Source organism: Camelus bactrianus, chromosome 35 (assembly GCF_048773025.1).
Source record: "Camelus bactrianus isolate YW-2024 breed Bactrian camel chromosome 35, ASM4877302v1, whole genome shotgun sequence".
Lineage (NCBI taxonomy): Eukaryota > Metazoa > Chordata > Mammalia > Artiodactyla > Camelidae > Camelus > Camelus bactrianus.
In genome coordinates, this window is record NC_133573.1 from 22,328,230 (window position 1) to 22,348,342 (window position 20,113).

General features: G+C 49.2%; 1 protein-coding gene and 1 pseudogene across 1 annotated transcript; both read left to right on the forward strand.

The window, feature by feature from the left end:
• Positions 1–3,987: 3,987 nt before the first annotated feature.
• LOC141573279 (ATP-dependent DNA helicase Q4-like) lies at positions 3,988–16,589 on the forward strand (annotated as a pseudogene).
• LOC105063495 (ATP-dependent DNA helicase Q4-like) lies at positions 16,464–19,427 on the forward strand. The gene is given in 4 exon segments (XM_074358195.1): positions 16,464–16,966; positions 16,969–17,110; positions 17,112–18,120; positions 18,123–19,427. Coding segments are annotated over 4 exon segments (1,959 nt in total). The 5' UTR covers positions 16,464–16,722; the 3' UTR covers positions 18,687–19,427.
• The last annotated feature ends 686 nt before the right edge of the window (positions 19,428–20,113 follow it).

The following is a 20,113-nucleotide window of genomic DNA, read 5'->3' on the forward strand; positions in this document are numbered from 1 at the left end:
GATGCCCAACCCCTCTGAATTGTAAACTGATAAACTCTGCTGATGACACATTTAGTGTACTTGCTCTTAGAGCAGACACTCTTCCTAATCTTGAATTTCCTTTTCTTCATATTCCAAAAGTATAAAGTGAATATTTCTATGATATTAATCATCTAACATACTGATATTTCAAATGACAAAACAGCTTATTTATTTATTTATTTGAAAAATTTGCTTTTTTTTTCCCCCTCTCTCCAAGATTTTTTTTTTCCCCCTCTCTCCAAGATTTTTTTTTTCCCCATCACACTCATAAATTTTACTCTTTGGAACCAAGCCACATAGAAGTGAGTAACTTAGCAAGATTTTTTTTTTTCCTGAACTAAAATAATTTAGGTTTCGAATATACCATGTGTATAATTTTATTAACTTAAAAACTCATGAAGTTAGTTTTGCAGGTAATTGAGACATCCAGGACCACCAGAAGTCTACCAAAATAACTTTTTATAAAAATACTCAGACCATAATAAATTGAAAAGTAGATAAAAGGAAAGTTTTGTTCCTTTCTTCATGTAATCTGCTTCTCCTACCCAGAGGGATTGAATAAGAGTTTTGTGATGGCAGAAACCTGGATATGGTCCAAGTGTGAACTTAAGCTACTTTCTGCAGTTCTAAGCAAAATCTCAGGCCTTTGTCCATTTATATTTGTGCTTGGGAGCAGCAGAGTTCTGATGAAAAATAGAATGAGAACATGGGTTTAAAGGGTGAAAAGTCAATATTAGAACAAAGGACCCAGTTACTGATTTTGTGTTTATACCATGGCATTTTGGTCTTAGTTTTGCTTTTTTGAAAGTGGCAAACATGAAAGAGAGGAGCAGACTGAAAAAGAGAAATGAGCAGATCTGAATGCCCGCCTGTTATTCCACTTGAAAAAATAAGGAACTTTTCTGCATCCCAAATTTAGAGATTAGATTGCTTTTGAAATGGTTCTTGAGCCAGACTAGCCCCACTTTGTGCAGAGGGTTGCTATCCAAGGCCATGGGGCCTCAGTAGCTTTCGATAATCTCACGTGATCTCACCACTCTGGTGACAGGCGACTGGATCAAGGTGATCGATCTGTAGGAGATCCCAGGAGCCCGTGAAGGAGCTGCAGGAGAACTTGACCCCACAGGCATGATGGTCACTGCGCCTGCAAATCTCCCCGAAGAGCCTGAGTTCACAGTATAGAGCAGTTGGCCAAATGGTTTTATTATTAGAAGCTGAAAGTCACAGAGAAAGAAGGGAGAAGTCAGGAGTAAGCGTCAGCTGGGAGCAAGCAGAGTGCCTGAGAAGGGAAAAGAGACTGAGGACAGATGGAATGAAAAGCAGCGTGGATGGCTGGTGCCAGCCCAGCCCCTGGAGATGCTCATTAGTGCTGGCCCCCAAGATTAGGGAGCCCTGACCCCTGGGGCCGCGGGGGCAGCCACACTCCATGTCAGAGGCTCAGGGCTTTGTCCTGGCCCCGCTGCCAGTATGAAGCCACCTTCTCTTATTTTGATAAGGAACAAATTTCATGAATGTTGGAAAGATTTGCACCCTGTCCCCTAAGTGAAACACCAAGTGGCCGATGTGATTGAAATGCCAGTTACATTTTTACAGTTGAAATGTTCCAGGGTTGTCTTAAATAATTTTCTTTTGTTTTCTTTTATTCTGCAGTTACATTATGCTTTACATATCCTATTGAAACTCTCTGTAGTTAGAAGTTGGTTCCCTGGGCCCTGTGAAGGGTATCAGCATTTAACAGCAAATGAATTTAACTTCAACCAGTGGACTTGTACAAAGAAGGGACTGGGCTTTTTAGAGGAGTGTTCTCATCAATTTCTAAAGCGAAGTTTTGTTTTGTTTTGGGGGGGGAGTAATTAGGTTTGTTTATTTATTTAATGGAGGTGCTGGAGGTTGAACCCAGGATTTGTGCACGCGGGGCATGTGCTCTGCCGCTCAGCCGTGTCCTCCCCCTTCGATTTCTAAATGTTTGGCAAAGAACAAGGAAATGACCGGGCCACGTTAGAGTGACATAGACACGGGTGTTCCAGGGACAAAAGCTGAATTGTTTTTCAGAGCTTTCAGAAATATCCAGTTCTTCCAAGTTCCCTCAGTGGTAGGTCTTGATTAAGGTGGATGGAGCAGTAGCTGTAACTTTTCCCTCAACATACGTTTATTCAGCATTTGCGTGATTCAAGGAACAGGACACAGGACTTTCCTCCTAACGTTTACATACTGTGCAGTGAGGGGCGACTCACACAACCAAGAATGTACGTTCACGCACCTGTGTGGCCTTACACAATTAAATGCGTACTTGCAGTTAGAGGGGCGCTGTGGAAGGGGGAAGCCTCGTGCTCCCCCAGGTCCTGTGGCTGCGAAGCGGTGACCTGTGGCTCGAGGGAGGGTGTGGAAGACTTCTTGGAGGACCTGCTGTTTGAGCTGAAGACTGCAAAGCTGAAAGATGCCCGGAGAGCTGTCTCGGTCCCTCTAAGCATCAGACGTGTGGGGAAATTTAGTCACTAACAGCTGGTACTAGAAATACTTCAGTCTTCTGCCCAATTTTAATTTAAGTAACAATGGCAGGTTTTCATAATTTTCATAACATTACATTTTCCTGAACGAAAGTCAGGTTATACACGTGCATGGGTTTGTGTGTACGATGTACCCTTTGATTATCCTAATTATGACTTATTCTGCTGGAAAAAAAAAAACTCAGCAGGTTGCAAAGAGTTAATTATACCAAAGTTTTACAGATGTGGAAGACTTCATTTCCTTCTTTTGATAATTGGTTATTACGTAGACTTTCCTGCATCCTTACTTCCTCCCTGATTATTTTTGGAAAGCGTGTGCTTCCTGGAGTTTATTGTCCTACAGTCTGCAGCAGAACCATTTATTAAAATGCTCTTATCTCCCGTTTTAGGTTTCATGGATTTGGAGTTGTCATTCCCATCTAGTACTTGATAGGAGTCAGATTTGCAACATTAACTGGGCAACACAGGGAAAAAATCACTTGCAAAGCAAAATAGTTGTTGGTAATTATTTATAATAAGTCCTTGCTCGGAGGGAAATCATAGCTTTGTTTATAGAATTCTGGCAAGAATGTTGAACATCTGCCTCCTTTAAAAGTCTGACAGTATGTTTGCATGTTTTATCTCGGGTACCCTTGCCCCAGTTAAATTAATGATTAGTAATATTTTGGATGCACTTAGCTCCCTTAATCAATACCTAGTATAAGGCTTGTTGTAGCCACACTTTCCAATGTTTATAAACACTTCCTAGCTGCGTGTACATCTTTGTTTTAGAAAGAAATGCTTTGACTTTCAACCCGGTGCCACACAAAATGATTTCTGAACCTTTGCATCTCTGTGTTATGTTGCTTTTCTTCCCAAAAAGGTGGCTCTGATGATGATGATTTGTAACACATCATTTCTTTTGTTGACAAACCATGTTCCCACTGGCTTACATTAATTTTAGTGTAGCTGGGAGAAGAGGTACCTGAAAACTTGGAGACAAAGTTGTTTCGTGTGACCCACCCAATGGTCCAGGCGATGTGACTTCTCTCTGCCTGCAGCCACTCCCCAACAAGAAAAATGAGGGCCGGATACAGGACGGTTCATCCATCTTCTATGATTTAAATCCTAGAAAGGCGTGAGAGTCGGGGAGAGCATGGCTCCTATGATGATTTATTTTTCAAAGCAGGCAAATAAAAAATGTTTATGGTAGGAGAATGTAGTCATGTTGTGTTGGCTGTCAGTAGTATTAAAAGATTTCGTGTTTGAAGGACATTGAGATATGTTTCAGAACTTCAGACAGGGCTTCTGGTCTTGATACACCCCCTAATCATGACTGACACCCCAAAATGGTAGCCACGTAATGTAGTATCCTAAAGAATTTGGCAGAGTCAATTTAATTATATTTCTGGTCCAGGATCTACATTATGGTTGATTGGGGTGGAGGGGAGTCACCAGCCAAAGAAGCCCTAAGCCGAAGATGACCGAGTCAGGTGAGTGCGTGAGCCCTGGGAGCAGCGGCATCGCTGGCAGGAGAGAGCGGAAGGCGGGGGCAGATCTGAGGACCCGCCAGGTCCCATGTGGAGCAGGACCCAGAGTTTCAGCTTGCAGTGGAATTGGATCTTTCAAACTTATTCCCCGTCGGGAAGTAGATTGCGTCTCTGTCAGCCTCATTTATCTTTCCACGTCTTTGTGGTTTCGTGGTGTCCACAAAACAGTGCTGCACCCAGTTGTGTCGCTCAGCTCTTCTGGGGGAAAGGCAGACTGAGAAAGCACCTGGAAAATGCTGCAAATTGACTTTGTGTGAGTGCAAGTTGGGATCTGTTCCCTGACTTTAGGATTGTGTGATGCCCCAGCCTTTATGAGGATTTTTGTTTTCCATTTAAAGTCTGAGAAAGCTATGTTAACCTGAGAGGAGCAGAGTAGGCTCTGCGTTCTATTGAAGTTGGGTAGCCTCACGTTTCTGAGGTGGATGAATTTCAACGGGGAACGTGTGCCCTTCCATGCACATTGCCTGTGGACTCATAGATGTGCAGGGAGCAGAGACCTTGAGTCCAGCCCCTGCCTTGAGGAAGACATGGCTTGATTGTCTCATTTTATTGATGAGAAAACCAGGGCCTGAGAAAACTGGGGACTCTGCCATCATCCAATGGCCATGCTTTGAAGGATGGATAAAAGCCTGGCTCCTCTGTCTCCCATCACAGAGCCTCTCCCCTCACACACTGCTGCTCTGGGCGTCCGCTCAGTCCTAAAATGGGAGGAGGCGAGCAAGTGCTTATCTGAGGCTGCCCTGCTGGTTCCTTTAATGTCCCAGGAAGGGCTCTGCTGCACAGCTGTGAGCGCCAGGCGGTGTCCTGCTTTGATCACCCAGACACTGGCAAGGACACTTTGGAGCAACAGCAGAATTGATGGTGTCCAGACTCCCATATCACAGATTACGAAGGCAGTATCTCATTTCCTTTAAGACTCTGCAACTGCAAATTAAGATAAAAGGAGAACAGGGTCTTCAGAGTGCTGATCTGAAGTCAGCACGCATTCTGTTCCCTGTCCAGCCCTTTCTTCTCCCGGGGAGACTTTGGGAGGAGAGTGAAGCTGCCATCTGGTCCAAACTCAAACCTCTTGTAGTTTGAGTGGTTAGAATGCATCAGGACTTCAAACCAGCTTGGTTTTTAAATGTCATTTCAACAAGCATTTTTAAAAACACACATGAGATGCCAGCAGGGTTCAGATTTGGACACAGGAGAGAGATTCATGGCTCGTTGTGACAGATCACCTCCTTCCCAATGGTGTGCCCTCCTGCTTCCCCTTCCTTTCCTTTCCATTCTACTCCATCCCTTCTATTTCTTGTTTTTAAAAGAATGTATTGGTTCTCTACTTATAAAAGTAGTCCGTCCTCGCTGTAAAGCATGCAGAAGAGTAGAGAGAAAAAAATAACTCATGAGCCACTAGCAGAGATGATGGGGGTTGATGTGTATCCTTGCAGAGTATTTATTGATACATATGCACATATTTTTAACAATAATTGTCTTGTAAACAATTTTATGAACCTTTTTCCCAACTGACATTGTATAATGAAAATTTCTTTTATGGTTAAATAATTTTTGTGAAAGATTTCATCATATAGATAAATTATTTAACCTTCTTACTGGACATTTAGATTGTTTCCCTTTTAAAGTGATGCAGTGAGCATTTTCATATTATTTTTTCCATTGGGGAAATTTCCTCAAAATGGAATTGCTGGGGCAAAAGGATCATATAATTTGAAGGCTTTTTAATAAATATTGTTATGAACTAGTCACTCAGCAAAATTTACAGCTTAGATACCCGCTATCAGTAGATTGTTCCTCTTTTATGTCTTCCATTTCTGTAGCTGAACATTTTCTTCACATGCTTCTTGGATGTTTGCAGTCCACCCCACTCTCCCCCCACCCCCAACTTCCCGGACTTCCATGTAGTTGCCTGGAATATTCAGCACTGGGGCATGAATGTTTTGGGGTTTTTATTCCAATTTGGTATATATGTCCAGATTACCCTCCCAAAAGTGCCTTCTAATTTATCCTACTGTCAACTGTTTGTCTGTTCCATCAGACCCTTTCTGACATTGAATGCCATTGTTTATTTTAATTTTCTTGAGCATCCCTTTTAGTTACAGAAATGGCTTTATGTCTGGTGCGTTTTAATGCCATCATTTTTACATATGCAATTGCTGTGTGTTAAAACCTCACAGACACTACCGAGCAGAGGCGGGGGTGGGAATTTGCAGGGGAGAAGCGAAAGGCTGTAGTGAAGATGGTGCCCATAAGTGTTGAAGACTGGTGAGCGAGGGGAAATAGAAACAGAAAATGCAGAGAAGGAATCGGACATAAAGAGGATGGATGACTAGGAAAAGAGTGTGGAATTGCATTAGTTTGCCAGGGCTGCCAGGACCGCAGATTCGGGGGCTTAAACAATAGGAATTTGTTTTCTCACTGTCCTGGAGGCTGGAAGTCCAAGATCCAGATCTGAGCAGGACTGGCTTCCTCTGAGGCTTCTCTGCTTGGCCCGCAATGGCCGTCTTCCTCCTGTGTCTCCACGTGGTCATCCCTCCGTATAGGCCTGGGTCCCAACTTCCTCTTCTGATGGGACACCAGTCTTGTTGGATCAGAACCCACCCTCCTCACCTCATTTTAATTTACTTACCTCTCTAAAGACCTTCTCTCCCAGAACAGTCACATTTGAGATACTGGGGGTTAGGTCTTCAGCATACAAGTTATGGGAGGACAAAGTTCAGCCCATAACAGGAATGAAAAAAATCAGTACTTGTGGCCAGCCGGGCACAATCAGGTGTTGCTTGAAAGGGACTGAGTTTAGAGAACTTTAAGAATGGAGGGACTGTCTGAGTGCCCAAGGAAGACACCTGAAAGATGGAGTAACTAGGCCCCAGAAAGGTGAGCGAGTTGGCCCAAAGTCACACTCAAGTTGGTTATGGAGCTGGGACGGAGCCCAGGACTTAGGACTTCGACTCTCCTGGTTTTCCTGTGGTGCCGCCCTGCCTCGGGAATCTGGGCCCTGCAGGGAGGCTGTGCTCACGGCTCCGACTCAAACCGTTGGCAGTGACCTCGAGACAAGCAGTCCACTGCTGCAGGCCCCAGATCACTGTTGCTAATTGCACTGTCTAGAAGGATGATTGCCCACCTTGTCTCTCAGGTTGGAGTCAAGATCGCAGGATCGGTTTCATTTATGCCCTCCCTGGAGGGAGCCCTGCTGGGGGAGCGGGGCTTACGTGGAGATGTACTGCACCATGTAGTATGGAGGTGCAGCCTCCTCCCTGCCTCAAATCCCACATCCCTCACCCTTTCCCCACAGCCTCCCCGGATCCTCCCCTTCCCACCTCCATGCACACCTGCTTATCGTCACAGACTGTTGCACCTCAGCTTGTGTTTCCTTCACTACATCTTATTTCTGTCTCTTTGTTGTAAGTTCTCCCAGAAGCTTTCCCTCCCAGGAGGTTAGGGACGGAGACCACTCAGCTGGTTGGTCCCCGTGCATCACTCCTGGATCCCTTCTCTACCTGGTTATTGTGTGGGGCCACCACGTCAGTGCTGATTTGTACAGAAGGATAGCTCCCAATTTCCCCAAAACAATACGGCTTGCTTTCAATGTTTTATCTCCACTCTTTCTTAATATAGAAAAAAACAATATAGAGCTAGAAGCATCCAGCACTTAGTAAGGAAACATGGTGTCTTAATAAAGAAACAGAATGTCCACTTGTGTGGACACTGATGATACCTGGATGATGCACTTATCTTCATTGTCTGAGCTTCCTGTCACTTTAATCAGATTGCTTTCAGGATGCTGAATGGCTGGCTGACTGTGAACTCATGGAGATAGCTTATTACGGTGGAGAGGTAGCAAAGAAAAGAGCTGTCGTCTGGGTCGGCAGAGTTAGAATCTGAAGAATGACGCTACCTTTAGCTTCTTGGGAGGCGCTCCCTAACTCCTGTGCCTGGGTTTCTTTATCTGTTCAATGGAGATAAGGTTTCCTTTTCAGGCACGTTCTATATATTTCATTTGTAAAGAACTTTGCACAGGACTTTGCTCATACTGGGTGCTCAGTAGCCAATTGTTACAAAAGAGAACTTACTTCCATTTCATCTTCTATGGGGCCATTGAGCGGCCAGTAGCAAAAGATTTGTGCAAATCCATGCACTCAATAAGAGCAGATTAAATATTAATGGAGCATGAATTAAGTATAATGAGACAATACAAATGCATGTAAAGACTTCTGGGTACTGGGTTAGGGGAAGACCTGGACAGAGTAATTATATTACTTTTTAAATATTTAGATGTTTATGCCAGTAAGTTCTGTTTAATTGATAGAGAGATCTGGCATATTTTTACATATTGTGCTTTGTAAATTACCCTTTAGGATATTAATTTCACAAGTAGAAAAGTAGTGGTACATGGTGACCTTTCAAAATGCATAGCTAATTGAATCCTAGTATTTAAACCCTCCCTAATAGATTTAATTATATGAAGGAGACACAAGAGGGCAGCTGTGCACTGTTTCTGAATACCTTTTGCTGCAATAGATTAGACTGAAATTGAATATATGAATGATCAGAAAATTGTCTCTCCTAAGCTTCTTATTATATAGATGTAATAAAATTATTTTATTTAGAAATAAGTTAATTCTTTACACCACTTGATATACCTCCATATCAAATCCTTGTTGGCAAATAAAAGATGACAAGTAATGACACAGTCACCATCCTATTGATTATGCATAGTTACCATGTTGACATAGAACCTGCTGATGGTGTCTTGAAGAGCATGTGATTGATCTGAGGGTGAGGTGGGAGCGAGGGTGGAGGTGCTCGTAAGTCGGGGCACAGTCTGGTCCCCGCGGGAAGCCTATGTGTTGGAATGAAACGTGTCGTATGCATCAGAGCTGAGCAGTCCTCTGGGGTTGGACATGCATCTTGGACGTTGGCTGACTTCTGATAGCTTTCACTGTCATCCTTTGAACCCACTGCTGGTAATGTCCTGCATGGAATGTGGATTCTCTTACCAGAGCCGTGGTGTGACCTCTGTGAGTGGGTCCCATCCCGGGTCGGGGATCAGACAGGTCCTGGGCACCAGGATAATGCACCCAAGCCAGCAGGTCCTGAGGATGCCTGGAATGTTCCAGGTCTGAATGACGTCCAGTTTAAGGGGCTTGGGCATTTGCGTGAGGACAATAGGAGAAAGGGCTGTGTCTCAGCATAGGGCAGGAACGGAGCTGCTTCGGATGCGGTTTTGGAAGGACATATCTGCTTTGTGAAAACGGGCGGCTGCAAAACTTACAGAGCTTTTCCCAAAGGGAACGTGGATCGATCATTCGTTGTTGCTTGTGTCACTGCAACAGGCATTTATTAATTTCCTACAAGCGGCCAGGTCCCGATCATGTGGGCGTAAAGAAGCCATACAAGTTCTCCTGACAAGAATCGGACTGACCATGGAAGAGGTGGGGTGGGGAATGGTTTAAGTACCTTAGTCATGGGACACAGTGTGGCACGGGGTCTGTTGTTTGTGCTGCAGTGTGTGCTGGCTTCAAAATTCCCGAGGGTACTCATGGACCCGGGGGAAGACAGCCGGGAGCCCAGGGCGCAGCGTGTGTGGCTTCACGGGGAGAAAGCACGGTGGAGCCCACGCTGGCAGCAAGGGCAGGGCAGGCCAGAAGGTGAAGGGACACACAGCCTCAAGAACTGGCTGTGGGGCCGTCACCCACAGACAAGACGGTGGGGATGCGTGTCCTCAGGTCTTCATGCCAGGTCCAATTCAAGCGTCAGAGACAAGCCATAAATCCAGAAGGGTGAGCTGGATATTCAAAACGGGTAGGCTATTCACAGTGGGCATGGTGCATGGAGGTTTTCAATGCGAGGAAACAGGCTGCTGGAAAGCTCAGAAATGGAGAAATCAGGAAAAGCTTGCAGATCCGAGAGTAAACCCTGCCTCCTCGGCTGGGTGATGGTGTTGATCCCAAGTCAGGACACACTTTGCTTTCTGTGCTGGTTTAAGACAATTTTCCTGGTTAAGGACGAGAACACCCCCACAGCTCCTGGTTCTCTGGAGAGTCCCCGAATTCTAACAGAGTAGAGCAATCTATATAATAAAGAAACTGTGGCCCCAAATGACTGGAAATGGAGAGCGAGCCTTAATTCATGTCATCAATTCATGCCTTCAGGTGCAGCCAAGTTTCCTTCCAGGGTGTTGGAGGAATTCAAATATGTAATCAGGGAGTCACCACTGGTAATCTTTAAAAAAAAATCATATACAACAAGAGAAGAATCAGAACGTTAATAACAAGTCAATGTCGCAAGTTACAAAAAAAGGTGGGTCCCAGAAACTACAGGCTAATAACTTTGGGCAACATTTGGTCAAATTATAGAATGAATTTAAAGCAGATGTCTTATGAGCACTTTGAAAGGAATGTGTTGACTGCTAGGAGACATGGAGTCACCAGGAACAAATCATGCCAAACTAACCTCATGTTTTGTGAAAGCATTTTACTGAGCTGGGGCATCAGGGGACTAACACAGGTCTAGTGTTTCTCGGTCTTAGGAAGATGTTTGCAAAATTGGTCAAGATATCACTATGGGTAATACAGCAAAATACACATAGTGATGAAAGTACTCTTGGATGGCCGGCACCTGTTTGAAAACTCTGTGCTCAGAATGTAAGAACAGAAGATTCAGTACACAGTGATATTTGATGAGTTCCCCTCTTGGCTCTTGCAAATTCTTGCTAGAGTACCTATGAACACACAGGACGGAAGAAAACTGAAATTAGGACTGCCTACCACATTAATGCTAGTATTAAGAGGGAAGTTTTACTAAATTCAAGGCTGAACTGAACTTAGTAAAAATGCCAATCAGTTATGTACAAATAATTGCCTAAATGTAGGTAGAAAGACCTGTTCCTTTCTCCTCCCCTGCTTCATCTCTGCTTTAGAAACATAGATTCTTTAAAACTAGGAAGCTGAATGTCTTCCCTCCCACCTCCCCGCATGGGAAGAAAGACTCCAGTCGCAAAGAGCAACAAAACCTAAGAAAAATTCCAGTGAGAAAATGAATGGACCTATAAGAAGAAAAGGATAGAACTCTCTAAGTGATGTAAAAGTAGAAATGAATGGAGACCCCCCCCCATTCCTGAATGGGGAGATCAAACATTGTAAATACGTTCATTCTTCCATGATTAATTACAAGTTTAATAGATCCTAACAAAATCATGAAGAATTTCTTTTTTGGACTTGACAAAGATGCAGGTGGGAGAGACTGAGGACAGAGGGAAGAGCATGGGTAAGACCCCGAGGTGGGAGGCACCGTGGAGTGTCTGTGGAGTCCAGAGTCGTCCAGAGAGGGAAGGAGGGGAGTCATGGGCGAGGCAGCTGGGGGGTCGGTGGGGCCAGAGTGTGCAAGGCCTGGGAACGTCATGGACGGTGTTGGACCTCATCCAAAAAGCAATGAGAAGTTATCAAAGGTTTTTAAGCAGTGAAATAAAATGATTACACATGATATCTTGAAAGCCCACCCTTCTGCTCTGCGGAAAGTAAATCAGAGGGAACAAGAGGAGAGTGGAATCTGATAGCAGGCTGCGGCAATAATCAGGTGATGTGGTTGTACTAGGCTGGTGACAAGGGAGATGGAAGAGAAAGGTGACAGGCCATAGTTCACCCAGCATACTGACAACCAGGGCTGCGATGCAACTGCTGGAAAATCGGACAACTTCTTATACATGTATCATTCTACTCCTATTTTGGGGGCGTGTAGAGGAAATAAAACAGGCTTTGGTGTAAGAATTTCTAATTTAGGTAGTGGCTATAGCACGTTGTATGACCACAGGCAAGTTATCTCACCTTTTTGAACCTCAGTTTCCCCGTTTGTTCAATGAGCTTAACCATACTTGTTCCTGGAGTTGTTGGAAGCTGTGGCAGACCTACTGCTGCTTGTCCCCAAATATCTATTTCCCCTTCCTCCAGAGTAAGATCAATTTTGGCTGAGCTCATGGCCATGAAACAAAAGAATACATTTCCTGGGCTCTTTGCAGTTGGCCACGTGACAAAGTTCTGACCACCAGGACACACGAGAAGAGATGTGTGACCGCGTCTGCGAACCTTCCCTAAGAGAGACCTGGCACCTGCTCTTTGTCCGTCTCTCTTTTTCCTTCTCTTGGTCAACATTGTCTCCTGGAAGGAAATGCGTCCTTGGACCACGAGGGCGAGGGCTGTTCCCTTAGTGGTGGCGGAATTGTGAGCTGGAAGGAGCATGATCCCTAGAGAATCCAAGAAGACCCCCAGGCCTAGAGATTGTTTTTCTGTTTTCTTGTTGTTTGTTGGTTTTTCTGTAAGAGAGAGAGAAATCAGCAGAGGAAGAGTTTCTCTCTTACTGGTGATCTAGCCTTGACCTACCTGTTACATAAAGATTAGAAGATGTAATCTATGGGAAATGCCCAGACATTGTCAACCATCACTAATATTTTTGTCTTCCATGTGTCTCTCCTACCAAAAAAATAAGTGTATATATACATATAATTTTTTATTTTTTATATGTGTGTATACACTTTATAATTCTGCCCTCCAGTTATGGAGAATTGTATTCTTAAATTTTTGTTTTTCTTAGACTCTGGCAAACTGGAATCTATCCAGGAGAAAATTCTCAAGGTAGTGAGCAGGCCTGGAAACCACATTACGCAGGGAAAAGTTAATGACAGGAGTTGTGTTTTCTTTGCTATTTTTAAAGTAAATGTGCCTCTGACTCGAGCTCGGGAACCTCAGGTGAGTGGGATCCTGTGGTTCCATCTATTCTCAGGGGACCGGACCTGGATCACCCGTAGCCCTGCTGGAGGCCAGGGCCGGTGCTCTTACCAAGGAGCATGGAGGTTTGCAGGGGATTGTGGCGGCCAGGCATTCATCTGCACACCACTCATCTGTGGGGCCAGGCTGAGGTGCCCAGGGGACGGTTCTGTAGAGGGTCCTGCCCTCGGATCCCGACCCTGATCAAACCGGCCAGAGATCAGCGGTTTCCACTGTGTCTCCCCAGGGGACGTGGGGGTCTGTTCAGGTGTCTCGCGGACTGGCACAGAGGCAAGGCAGGACGGTATCTGCTTCTTCCATGAGGCTCTCAGCGAAACAATTTTTGAAAAAGGGATTCGCGCCTTAGCATTTTTGAAAACCTGAATGTAGAAGGTCGCTTTGAGGACCTGGAAGCCTGAAGTGGGAGCTGAAAATGAAGCAACACGAACTCCCTTCCACCCCGCTTGGGTGCTTTCTCTCCACTGTGCCAAGTCGACTTGAACTTACTTCCTGCTTCCGGCCCACCTTCTTCAGAAAAGAGTCAGAGCCACCAGCAAAGTGTAGGTGAGAACGCTGGGAGCAGCAGCGGGAGAGCCTGGCTCAGGAAGCGCATCATTGCATCCATCACTGCATCCATCACTGCATCCATCACCGCGTCACTCAGTGCACGTCTGTGTCTGCGCAACAGGAAACGGGTGGAGAATCAGTCACTTCACTGGCTCTGTGTTGATGTCAGCAGTAATATTTTACCACAGGAGTTGCGACAGTTGAAAGGAGGTGCAAAATAATAATTTTCAGATAGATGGCTTCCAGGTGTTTTCTTATTCAGCTGACAGATGCCCCTAGCACATGTCCGTCATTGCATTTAAAACCTTTTGTCTGTCTACCCCACTAGGCTCAGACAGCCTTCAGCTGGTATTTTTTTTTAAACTGCTTTATCTGACTAATATCCTGGCACCCAGACGATGATTAAAAATGTTTCTTGACCAGTGAATTCTCCAGCCCACCAGCCATCGTCATGAAGCTTGAGTGTCCTTTATGGTCAGAGAATTTTGCTCACTGCAAGGGACAGCGCTCCGTGTGGTCTCCAGCTGGTGAGTATACAGTGGCTTTGTCAGGCAGCCAGGTGTAGAGAAAACTCCCAGAAAGTGGGGCCGCTTTCAGCTGCTCCCCCAACTTGCTGTGTGATTTGGAGCAAGTCTCCTAACCTTTCTGTGCCTTATCTTCCAGAATCTTTCACCCCCAGCCTCATAGTTAAGTCTGTTAGTAAGTCAGGGAAGGCACGCTTGGGTCGCTGTGTGGAATATTATGGAAGGAAACATGAAGGGTTCAAATAAACAGGTGTTGAGGGGACGTTCTTCTTCTCTGGACTCATGTGGAGGCAATTCCATTTGGAGGAACCTGTCAGAGGACACCTGTGGTCTTTTCTTGCCTCCTCTTATGCCCTGCGAGGGCGGAGAAGAGATGTCTCTCCCTGGGAGAAGGCACTGAACATGCCCAGCCCTGTCCCTTCTCTTCTGAGCCAGTCTTCCTGCAGGGAGCGTGGCTTCTGGTTGCCCCTCCACGCCCTCTCCCCGCCCCCACTCCAGGGGGCTGCCTTGAGGTCTGGGGCAGTTAGTTGTGGGTGGGTGGATGGGTGCTGTGGACCACCTCCCCTCCCCTCAGTTCATCCACTGAAACCCTAAACCGCAGTTTGGTGGAATTTGGAGGTGGGACCTTTGGAGGGTAATTCGGGTTAAATCAGGTCATGAGGCTGGAGCCCCTAAAGATGAGATTAATGCCTTAATGAAAAGAGGAAGAAATACGAGATTTCTCTTTCTACCTGTGCACACCAAGGAATGACCATAAGGACATAACCAGGAAGAGAGCAAGAGTCCTCACCAAGCACCTGACCCGCTGGCATCTTGATCTCAGACGTCTAGCCGTGAGAAGCCATGGGAGATAATGTTTGTTGTTTGAACCCCCGGAGTAAGCTGGTGTGTTTCTGCAGCCCGAGCCCACGGACACGGTGACTGCCCCGTAACCACGCTGCCCGCCACCTCCGTCAGGCACAGCGCCAGTATGTGACCTCAGTCTGCTTGACTTCTCTGCCCTGATCCCCAAAAAGAAGGGAAGAAAGGAATATTACATAGAGACACCCCAAACAACAAAAAGGAATTGTGAAGCCCTGCTTCCCGAGGAAGCGCGGAGCGGTCAAAACCACTTCCGTTCGAACTCGCCAGGCTCTGGCTCCAGCCCGGGCCCTCGCGCTCGCCGCCCCTGCTCACTTCTCCAAGCCCAGTGGCTGTTCTGGCCCTCAGTTTCTTCAACTTTAAAATGCAGGTGTGGGGGAGATTTGCGGGGCGCGGCGTGCGCGGCGGCCGGGGAGCGGCTGCGGGCCGTGCGGGGGAGGCTGCAGGCGGGGGAGGCTGCAGGCGGGGGAGGCTGCAGGCGCGGGAGCGCGGGTGGCGGCCGGGCCGGGGGACGCGGAGGCGGCGCCGGAGGAGACCCGCGCGCTCCGCCGGGGGTTCGGTGCCCAGAAGGGGGCCCTGGGCCAGGCCGGCGGCGGCGGCGGCGGCGGCGGCGGGCCTGGCGACCTGGAGCGGTGCCTTCCCGCGGCGGCCGAGGAGGTGCCGCACGCAGCCCAGCTGCTGCGTGTCCCACCTGAATCGGGCTGCGACCCAGAGTCCCCAGCCTACGTGGAAGCCAAGCTCTCAGGGGTCCGTGCAGGACTTTGGGGAGAGGCTTAAGGCCAACCTAAAGGACAGTCTGCAGGCCAGGCCAGCCCTGGGCCGAATACCCCGACTTGCCCAAAGATTCTCCTCCACGGTCCCTTCCCCAGGGCCTCCAGGCACAGCGACTGCCGCCATCTTTCCAGAAGATGACGACGAGGTGCCCCCCCCCCCAACCTCCCAAGCCCCAGCTGAGGCCAGGCCGGCTCCAGCAGCTGCGGGCATCCCTGAGCCTGCGACTGGTCTCCCTAGACCCTGGATGGCTACAGCGGTGCCATAGTGGGACCCCAGATTTTCTGGGAGTTCCCAAGGCCTGCCAGCCTGTCCTGGGTGCAGAGGAGTCACAGCCTCTGACTTCAGGTGCTCTGTTTGTCCTCTAACCCATCACTGGCCCTGAGGTACCTGTACAGGGCCCAGAGGTTCCAGCCCTACAAGCAACTGGTGTCAGTGCATTGAAACCCCATAGTGGTAACAGTCAAGGCAAGAAGCGGAGACGGAGTGGGGAGCCGGAGGAATGCCATGCACAGACCCAGCAGGACACGGGCCAAGCGGAACCCCTGCCTGACGGAGCTGGGGCTGCAGTGCATGCAAAAGACTATCCAGAGGAGCCTGTGAGGGCACAGCCCCCCAGCAACCCCACAGCCTGCAGGCCCACCGTGCGAGACAGGGGTAATTACGTGCGACTCAACATGAAGCAGAAACGCTGTGTGCGGGGCCCAGCCCTGCAGGGGAGGCTCCTCCGCAAGCAGACATGGAGGCAGAAGTGGCAGAAGAAAGTGGAGTGTCTTGGGGGTGTTTGGCCCAGAGCCGCAGCCAAGGACTCTTATTTCCAGTGTGAGCAGCTCAGCCACTGGGCATCCCACTGCCCTCAGTCAGAACCTACCCTGGCTCCTCAGGAGGGCGGCAAGGATGAGGGTGACACACAGACCCTGTGCATGTGGAGGAAGTATTCCAGAGCACTGGCGCTGCCAACTGCCGACTCTCTGGCAGAGAAGACGCAGAGCCTGTGGGGTCTGAGCTGCTGTTGCCTCTGGGGGAGTCTGTGCCCGAGGTGCCCTGTCCCCCTCCTACCGTGCCTCCACTCTACCCACCAGGGCCCTCGGGGCAGGTGGCAGACACACCGGCTGAGGTGTTCCAGGCCCTGGAGCAGCTGGGGCACCGGGCCTTCCGCCCTGGGCAGGAGTGTGTGGTCATGCGGATCCTGTCCGGCATGTCCACGCTGCTGGTGCTGCCCACGGGAGCCGACAATTCCTTGTGCTACCAGCTGCCCACACTGCTCTACTCCTGGCGCAGTCCCTGCCTTGCACTTGTCATCTCTCCCCTCATGTCACTTATGGACAACCAGGTGTCCGGCCTGCCCCCAGTCCTGAAGGCAGCCTGCATCCACTTGGGGATGACCGGGAAGCAGTGGGACTCTGCACTGCAGAAGGTTCAATCGGCCCAGAGGCGTTGGTTGGGGCTGGGGCCTGGGGTGCTGCCTTCCTCACTCAGCTCCCCACAGTTGCCTTCACTTGCGTCAACAAGGCCCGCTGCCTCTCTCAGTGGTCCCACAACTTCCGGCCCTGCTACCTGCGTGTCTGCAAGGGAACGCCTGGGTGTCAGCTGCTTCCTGGGTCTCACAGCCACAGCCACACGCAGCACCGCCCATTACGTGGCCCAGCACCTGGGTGTGGCTGAGGAGTATGTCCTCGGCGGCCCAGTCACCATCCCAGCCAACCTGCGTCTCTCTGTGTCCACAGACAAGGACCCAGACCAGGCTCTGGTGACACTGCTGCAGAGTGACCATTTTCATGCCCTGGGTTCTGTCATCATCTACTGCAACAGGCTAGAGGACACGGAGCGTGTTGCTGCACTGCTGCGCACCTGCCTGCGTGAGGCCTGGGCCCCGGGCCCTGGAGGCCAAGCCCTGGAGGCTGTGGCCGAAGCCTACCATGCCAGCATGTGCAGCTGGGAGCGGCGGCGGGTGCAGCGGGCCTTCATGGAGGGCCGGCTGTGGGTGGTGGTGGCCACGGTGGCCTTCGGGATGGGGCTGGACCGGCCGGACGTGCGGGCTGTGCTACATCTGGGGCTGCCCCCAAGCTTTGAGAGCTATGTGCAGGCTGCGGTCGGGGCTGGGCGTGATGGGCAGCCCACACACTGCCACCTCTTCCTGAGGCCCCAGGGCGAGGATCTCTGGGAGCTGCGTAGACATGTGCATGCCAATACTGTCGACTTCCTTGCTGTGAAGAAGCTTGCTCAGTGCGTGTTCCCTCTCTGCGCCTGCGCGCAGAGGCCCCCAGAGCAGGAGGGAGCCATCGAGACCCTGCTCTGCTACCTGGAGCTGTACCCACAGCGCTGGCTGAAGCTACTGGCACCCACCTATGCCCGCTGCCACCTGCGCTGCCCCAGGGGCGCCACCCAACTCCAGGCCCTGGCCCGCAGGTGTCTTCCCCTGGCTGTGTGCTTGGCCTGGCAGCCCCCTGAGAACACAGGTGGGGAGATCAGTTCTGTGGAGTTTGACGTGGTCGAGCTGGTGGACTCAATGGGCTGGAAACTGGCCCCCATGTGGCAGGCTCTTAACCAGCTGCACTGGGACCCAGAGAGCAGGACCCAGAGTGTGCCTCAGGGCATGGGGTGCTGGTGGAGTTCAGGGAGCTAGCCTTCCACCTGTACAGCCCCGGGGACCTGACAGCCCAGGAGAAGGACGAGATCTGTGACTTCCTACACGGCCGTGTGCAGGCTCGAGAGCCAGATGCCCTGGCCAGTCTGCACCGTACCTTCTGGGCTTTCCACAGCATAGCCTTCCCCAGCTGCGGGCCATGCCTGGAGCAGCCCAGCAAGGACCGCAGCAGTCAGCTCAAGGCTCTGCTCAGTCGCTACTTCGAGGATGAGGGCCCTGGGGACAGGGAGGAGGAGCAGGGCCCAGAGCCAGGACAGGCCCAGCTCCCGGCCTGGGAGGAGCAGATCTTCCGGGACATCCGCCACCTCCTGTCTTCCTGGCCAAAGCAGCAGTTCTCGGGCAGGGCTGTGGCCTGGGTCTTCCACAGCATCAGGAGCCCCCGCTGTCTGGCCCAGGTGTATGGGCGGGACCGGTGCTTCTGGAGAAAGTGCCTGCTCCTGAGCTTCCATGCCCTGATGCACCTGGCCACGGAGGAGGCCCTGCTGTGGGGCCGCTGACTGCCCTGTGCAGGGGGCCCTGTGCGCCCACATCACAGACGCGGCCTGAGCAGGGGCTGCACAGCCGGTGTGCAGGGTGTCACATGCAGCAGTTCAGCAAGGCAGAATGGGGTATCAGTGACCAGGACCGTGACCAACCACCCTGGGCAAAGCCCACCACCAGGAGCATGGGGGCAAGGCAGCTACAGAATAAAAGATGCTCAGGTTGCAAAAAAAAAAAAAAAAAAAAAAAATGCAGGTGTTGGACTAGTTGATCTTTCTAAAAGTTTATGACTCCATGCTTGTAACCCACCCCGCGAGTGTTCCAAATGGACAGAGAGTCTTTTATCTCTTAGTAACTGACAGAGATTCTTAGTCAACTATTCAGTATCCATCCACTCTTTTTTTCTTTAGTAAGAAAGCCCAATTTTTATTGGCCGGGAATGAAAAGACAGAAACTTGGCTTCTCTTGAAGCTAGGAAGCTTTGTGTAGAAGGTCTAGGAGGGCTTCTTAAGGATGCACCAGACAGCTGTTAGGTCCTCTGCGTCCTTCTTCCTTCTGCATCTTCCTTGGAATCATGGAACTACTGGCTGGACCAGCAAGGACCAAGAAACTGTGCTGACAGTGGAAGCCATGTGCAAAGCGATAGAAAGGCAGAAGGACCCCGGACTGTCAATGGCATGGCAGAATTGCCACACAAGCCCTAAACTGCCTGCCTCCAATTTCTCTTATGGAAAAAGAAATAAAAGGAGTCACTGTTATTTCTGGTCTTTGTTGCCAGTAATTGCATGGCATCTCATTGGGTTTTCTCTCGTAAATGATGAATCCTTCCACAGGATGGAGAGTCTAAACCTGCAGACCCGTATAGTCTTGTAGCTCATCTTAGAAGAGAAAGGTTTAATTTGCATCCAGAAATCTGTGCCCTGTGAGGTGAGAGAAAATTCAATTCTCCTTTGCTTTTGGACACCAGTGTCATTGTAGGACTGGAGATTCTCAGTTTTGATTGCCTCTGGCCATCAGTTAAACATTTCAACCAGCCCAATCCGAAATGTTTTTTCAGACATCTCTAATAGTTAACAACTGTGGAACCGAACAAAACCTGTTGGCCAAAAATTCTTTCAGGCTGACAGAATGTACTTGTCCTGCCAAATATGAAATAACACTTAGTCATTTTAGACGAGCACAGTAAAGAACTGCGGTCAGGACTTTGTGTGTTTCGCACCCTTATGAAGTAGTGACGGGAAAATAGATATTGAGCTAAATCAAGCAAGTGACATTCCTCTGTAAGCATCTCGAGACTCTGTTACAAAGCTCCGGGATGTGGTGCAGGCGAGGCTTTCCGCGAAGAGCGCTGCAGATGTTTCTCCCACATGGCTCTTGATGGTAACTGTGGCATTGTGGGCAGCCATCTGGACTGGGAATTTGGAGTCCTGGACTCAAACTACAG